At 34.7% G+C, this 6,993-nt stretch overlaps 1 protein-coding gene across 1 annotated transcript; it reads left to right on the top strand.

Annotated features, from left to right (window-relative positions):
• Nucleotides 1–1,180: 1,180 nt before the first annotated feature.
• LOC131063073 (RING-H2 finger protein ATL22-like) lies at nucleotides 1,181–2,874 on the top strand. Its single transcript, XM_057996846.2, has 2 exons — nucleotides 1,181–1,257; nucleotides 1,979–2,874. Exon 2 carries the CDS (start codon nucleotides 2,111–2,113, stop codon nucleotides 2,810–2,812), a length of 702 nt encoding a protein of 233 aa, XP_057852829.2. The 5' UTR covers nucleotides 1,181–1,257; nucleotides 1,979–2,110; the 3' UTR covers nucleotides 2,813–2,874.
• Nucleotides 2,875–6,993: the final 4,119 nt, after the last annotated feature.

Here is a 6,993-nt window from a genome sequence, read left to right as displayed (position 1 = left end):
CTTGATTAAGATATAAATTTACATTAGAAGCTACGAAAACCTCAATGTTATCAAATAAATAACTAGCAATATTTTGTTTTCATGTAATCTAGTTTTTCTAGTTAGTTTTTAGTGTCGTGAAGTTGAATATGTAAGTTAACTTCTTATTAGGAAATAACTAGGTTCGGAGTGAAACCCCTAGGCTCATTGAAATCACATGAAAATATTTTTCCTATAACATATTGGTTTTCATATTCATTAATTTGGATTAACATAAATTAACTCAAAAAATTTAAATTGGTTAAAGTAGATTGAAATTAGAAAAAATATTTTAGTAATGATAAAAAATTATTCAAAAAAATTTAAATTTGCTTAAAATAATAATTTAATATACAATGCACAAAATTAGTTGAAAAAGATCTCCAATACATATAAACTTACAATTCAAGCTAAACAAACTTATTGATAAAATAAAATGATTCTCAAAATATGCTGATTTCCCTAGGTAAGCATTGGAATAATCTCTCATTTATCTTCTCTTTGAAAATGACTAAACAAACTTATTGATAAAATAAAATGATTCTCAAAATATGCTGATTTTCTTAGGTAAGCATTGGAATAATCTCTCATTTATCTTCTCTTTGAAAATGACTAAATTATTTATATTTATTAATCTATTTTTTAATTAAATATAATAGTTTTCCAAGGTCTACTGTTGTTTTTAATGTAATATTTATATTTCTCGTAGATAAAAACGAGGATATATCCTTATTTTTCTAGGCAAGCATATGGATATTCGCTGGCATGTCCTCCATTTAAAAAAGAATAAGTTCCCTCTGCAATAATATTTATATTTCTCATAGATAAAAACGAGGATATATCCTTATTTTTCTAACCGAGGATATATCCTTATTTTTCTAGGCAAGCATATGGATATATCCTTATTTTTCTAGGCAAGCATATGGATATATCCTCCATTTGAAAAAGAATAAGTTCCCTCTGCAATAATATTTCCAGTGAAAGGTCTGAAACATGGATGACATGTATAGGAAAGGATGCATCGACGGACTCATCGAGATAGTCTTCTTGGGTAAGGGGAATACATAAATTATCCTTCTTTTGCTCTACAGAAATTTCAGTTGAACACTAATAAATTGCTTGACTTCCCTGTGTTCAGTAATTCGTAGTGCAGCAGTGGGACTCGCAACGTATTCAGCCATATCAATAACAACTCTCACAGAACACGAGTACATATTTTGTTCAGTGGTAGCACTTCTGGTATGCAATTTTTTTATTATTTATTTTCAAAAAATAATTGTTTAGTTTTTGAATTTGAAAAAAGTATATATAGATTTGAATAGAAAAGCAATCTATCAGAGTCTCAATCTTTTTGAAGATGATGCGTTGAAGATAGAGATCTTCAATTCATAACTTTTTAATTATTGTCAATATTTGAAATTCATTTGGCTAAATAGTTAATAATAGTTAATAGTAGTTAATAATTTCTTTTAGATACATAAGAAATTTATTCTAGATTCAAAGCCAACTTTCAAGAAGATTTTGAAAGCTTCCGTTTATTCCATAGAAAAAGCAAAACCATAGAATCCATCTCGTGTATAGTTTTTTTCTAGTCAAATTTACAAATTCTTTTCACAAATAGTATAGGTTGAACCTCCATTTGATTAACAGGAATAGTCAAATGTCCCATATCTAATTCATTAAATTCATATAATCAGAGAAAGGGAGTTTTATTTCCATACATCACTTGGCCAGTGAAGTTTATTTAATTGAGACTCAGACCTTTTGGCAGATATACTATTGCTAAAATATTTTTATGATCAGAAATGCAAATATATTATTAATTCCATTAATGTTTGTTATATACATAACTCGAGCAAAGTAAAAGACGATCATTGTGTTTAGTTTATTTTAGAAATGATTTATGATGAGCAGAGGATCATCCAAAACAAGTCAATAATTAAGGTGTGTCGAATTTCAGTTATTTTTCGGTCTGCTAATCTCATCGATTAAGAGCGATCAAGATCAAATTTCAGCTATATATGATGAGGAGCGAAGTAGAAGACAGAGAATAATAAAAAGTCAAAGCATAATAAAAGAAATAAAGGAAGAGATGAGAAGAAGAGAAAAGAATGAGATGGCTTTATTAGTACGTATTGGGCATCGTCTGTTTTCTTACAAAGAGCGAGTTGAAGATCATTTTGGGCAATCACACAACAGTTATGGAGATTCGTCTGATGAAGTACGGATTATGATTAATAGTTATGGAGATTCGTCCGATGAAGTACGGATGATGATTACAGACCTTGACAATATGCAAAATGAACTTCAGATGTCTTCTAAACTTGATGAATTCAGATGTTATCAATTGCAACCATTCCATCACATAAACGAAAAGGTGAGATGCTGGATGTCTGCTTACAAATGGGAAATATTGAAGCTTCAATTGCAAAGCTTAAATAACGAACTCTGGAAAAGTTGTGTGCTTTTTCTCAAACACCAAGCAGAGCAATTTCCTAATGAATTTTCATCTGATGAAGTCCAGATGTTTGGTGCAGATTTGGAAACAAGTAGATATAACAATTTACAAAATCAAGTAGAAATATTGGAAAGCATTATAAAAGATCTGCCCTTCATAAGTATTTCAGAGCATCATGTTGATGATGGTGGTACATGCCCAATATGCAGTGAAGATTTTGTATTGGGAGAAGAGGCGATTGAGATGCCTTGCCATCCCACCCACATATTCCACTCTCACTGTATAAAACCATGGCTGCAGGAGCACTACACTTGTCCCAACTGCAGGATGTTTTAATTGGTCGAAACAGGTTAAATATATAGGTATAAGAATAAAGTGTATCTATAGAATTTTTTTTTATGATTCCAGTCTCATTTTTTATGATTTTCAAGTCTTGCATTCAACAAGTGTTGATTTCTGATAGGCTCATTTGGAACCACTTCTAATATAATTATTATTTCATAATCATATTATTATTATCATGTTATTATTTTTAATATAATTATTTTTTCATAATCATATTTTAATGAATTAATGATGATTTCTAATATAACAAAATTGTTTTTCTAGATTATATATATGAAATAAAAATTAAATAAAAAATTTCTTGTTATTTATTGTTGTGAAAGTTAAAGATTTATTTGTGACATTTAATTCATACAAAAATAATTATAAAATTAGTATCATGTGTTTTTTGTCATGTCAATTTCTAATTATTCACTCTGGATGTAAACAAGATTATTTGTTGAGTAGTATTAATGTAAGAAATACTATCCAACAATGATCTTATGAAATAAAAGAAAGCTAACAAGTATGTGGGGAATGACAATAAAAGATTGAAATAATGCTGCATGAAGATAATAAAGAAAAAATAACAAAATATAACAAACATGGGCGAGCGAGCGAGTTTTCGGGATGAGCGAGTTTTCAGGGATGAGCGAGCTTTTGGGGATGAGCGAGCCTTCGGGGATGTGGTGTCTGGCATGCAACAGACCAGGTGTTGGGGGGATGAGGCGGTGTCTGATCTGCTCCCCCCCAAAGATCCCTTTGGCTCTCGGGTAGGACATATTCCACAATGGGTTTTTCACGATGGCAAATGGATTGATGTCTTGGCTTCACCTACTCGGTTTACAGATGATAAAATACTCCAACATGATTTCCCTTCTTCTGCATAATTTAAAGGGTTTTTTTGGAGGCATCAAAATCGGGACCGAAATCAAATTACAAGAAATGGACAAAAGGGTAAGAAAAAATAGAATGCTAAGGTTTTTGGTAATAAGGCTCGGTCGGATGCCTCTACGCATTTGCATTCAAGAGATTCGGGAGGTCATTTGCTACTTGTAGAATTACCCTCTCAGCCTGCTTCATTTTCAGTTCCTTTGATTGATGCCTCGGATGCCATTTTGGAGAAGAAGGCTCATGATCTTCAGGCTTTGACAGTCGTGATTTAGGTGTGGGGTGACCTATTCCTTTGTCCAAACTCCATTGTAAACTTCATGCACACTGGTATGGCACTTTATATTTCCATGTTATCTCTACAAGTTCGTTTATCATTGTGTTTGTTTCTGCATCTGCTAGAGATAAGCCTTTGAGTATTCCATTTTTTTGGCTTGGGAAAAACCTGATTTTTGTGGAGAGTTGGAAACCCTTTCTAGCGGCTTCTAGGGTTGGCCCAAAATAGGTTCCTATCTAGGTTAAACTTCCTCTTTTACCATCTAAATTTGTTGAATCTGATATTTTAACAAAAATTGGGGATTCGCTGGGAAAATTTCTGTTGTCTCATTCGCTGTTTGAGGATGGGGTGTTGGTTGTCAAAATTTGTGTGTTAATTTCCCCTAAAATCTCCCTACCAAAATTCTGCAACATTCGGTCTCCGTTTGGCTTGTGGCATCAAAACCTGGTTAGGGACTCTGAGGATTTTGGTTGCTTTGTAGTTACTATGGATTCTCCCCTGTTTTTCATATGAAATCCATTTGACTTGGATCATGGGATACTGAATCTCCTTTTGATGAGAATATGGACACTTTTTCCTGGAATAAAGGTCAATTTGTTGGTGCTGCTGCTAATCCTCCTTCCCCCTCAAAGAAAACTTTCACTTCTACGGTTTCAGCAACAATATCTAAGAACTATGTTCCTTTCCTGAGGATTGGCTTGCCGAATGCTCCCCTTCCGAAAAATCCTAATGATACTTCAAATAGGGAATTGTCTTCTGAGCATGTTGTTGAGTTGGGTAATATCCTAGGTATCGAACCACGAATTCCTGATGTTTTAATTAAATCTGTGGCTGCTGATATTAATTCAGATGTGGGTAATGTCTTAGAAGCTGAAACATGAATCCCTGAGGTTTTGATAGATAGTGACAAACCTATGGGTATTGACGTTGTTCCAGACGAGCATCTCATTGCTCAGGTTAAGGATATTGTTTACACTAATAAGGTCTCTCTTAATTCTCCTTTAGCAAATAAGGTAATTTCTTCGATTTCGGTTGATCTGGGTTCTTTGGAGAATGACTTGGCTACTTTTCCTACCAATAACTCCTTTGAGCTTCTCAACATGGATAAGGCTTGATGGCTTCAAGTCCTGTGTCATCTCTAGCTCCCGTGGTCTCAGATAAGGAGGAGGTTAGGGTAGATAAGGCACCCGTGGAGGTTACTCTTGGGCTCCCTTTGGTTCAAACCCCTCTTCTCCCTACCTCACCCTTGTCCACTTCGGGGAAAAGGGGTCGCAAACCCAAGCATACTAAGACTAAATTAGAAATTGATGCGGGAATTCAAACAACTATTCTTTCCTCTTTGGAGACCTCTAGAAAGAAAAGATCAAAGAAACCCTTTAGTCCACCCCTCACAAGAGTCTTAACTACCAAACAAAGTTTGCATAAGGTATTTTTGGCAGGTTTAGTTTCTCCACCTTCTCTGAATGTTTTGAGGGGAGCTGATGCCTCCCCTCAGGTCCAATGAGGATTATATCCTGGAATGTTAGGGGCTTAAATGCCCCTAACAAATGACACTTGATTAAGTCACAATTAGACTTAATGAAGTGTGATTTGGTATTACTATAAGAAACTAAGCTAAATTTGTCTTCGGCTGATAGGTTATTTTCTTCTTGGAAAGTATGGAATTTTTGCTCATCTCCCTCTTCTGGTGCTTCGGGTGGGCTTGCAGTCCTTTGGAAAGATTCTAGTGTACATTTCTCATTAATTTTTTCCTCATCCAATTGGATGCTTGGGCTGGTTAAGAGTAGGATATCAAGTTTAAAATTCTGGTTATTTAATGTCTACGGTCCATCTGGGGTTCTAGAAAAAAGAAATCCTTGGAATTTTTTGGTTTCTCTTGCTACTCCTCTACGGAACGCTTTTGTGATTTTTGGGGGATATTTTAATGCAATTTCTAGTTTGGATGAAAAGGCTAGAGGAATCATCCCTAACAAACATTCTATGTCAGACTTTTGCAATTTTATTCAGTCCCTGAATTTTGTTGATTGTAAACCTCTTAATGGGTCATTTACATGGACTAACATGCGTAGGGACTTTTGTCAAATCTCAGAAAGGATGGATCGCTTTATGGTTTCAGATAACTGGTTTAATTCAAGTCAGGATTTTGTGTCCTCAATTCTCCCCTTTACTGGTTCTGATCATTTCCCTATTCAATTCACTGTTTTTGAGGATAGGGCTCCCAGAAAGTTACCTTTCCAGTTTGAGCCAATGTGGTTCAGGGACCAATCGTTTTTACCTTCCTTAAAACAATGGTGGGCTTCAGCTCCATTTTTTCTTTGGTCTCAGATGTTTCAGCTTGTTAAGAAAATGGGCTTTTTAAAGTTAACGATAAAGGATTGGAATGTGATGCATTCTAAGAATATTTTTGGGGAAAAGGCTAGGATTTAGGAGGAAATTGAGCAGCTAAATAAAAGCATTGTTGTTTCAGGTATGTCTTCCTTAATGTATGATCAGCTAAAGTTGTTGAACCTGCAGGTGAGTGAGATCTTGGCTAGGGAAGAATCTTATTGGAGACAGAAGTCTAGGGACCTTTGGCTTTCCGAAGGTGATCGAAATACAAAATTCTTTCACTCCTCTTCTAAGCTCAGGAGACTTTGCAATCAAATCTCTTGTATTATTGACTCTAATGGTAACACTCTGATGGAGGAGGATGATATAGCTACTGAAGTTGTTAGGTTCTTTAAGTCTCTTCTTTCAGTAGAGCTGGTGTTGGGGGATGAGGAGTTTGTAAATTCGATCCCCCCTTTAGTGTCTCAACAGGATAATAGGATGCTTATGGCCCCCTTTTCTTTGGCTGAATTGAAAGAGATAGTCTTTTCCATGCATCCAGTAAAGGCACCGGGTCCGGATGGATTTATGGCTTTATTCTTTCAGAAATGCTAGGATTTTATATGAAATGATGTACAGCTAGCCTTGGAAGAATCTAGAAGGATTATGTCGATACTAAGAGAAATTAATACCACTCTTATTGCAATCATCCCGAAAG

This window comes from Cryptomeria japonica, chromosome 11 (assembly GCF_030272615.1).
Source record: "Cryptomeria japonica chromosome 11, Sugi_1.0, whole genome shotgun sequence".
NCBI classification, from domain to species: Eukaryota; Viridiplantae; Streptophyta; class Pinopsida; order Cupressales; family Cupressaceae; genus Cryptomeria; species Cryptomeria japonica.
Note: the sequence above shows the minus strand (reverse complement) of the source record. Positions and strands in the feature narration are given on the sequence as shown.

Coding starts and splice junctions, on each gene's coding strand:
- LOC131063073 (XM_057996846.2), top strand. CDS start 2,111: ATGAGAAGAAGAGAAAAGAATGAGATGGCTTTATTAGTACGTATTGGG.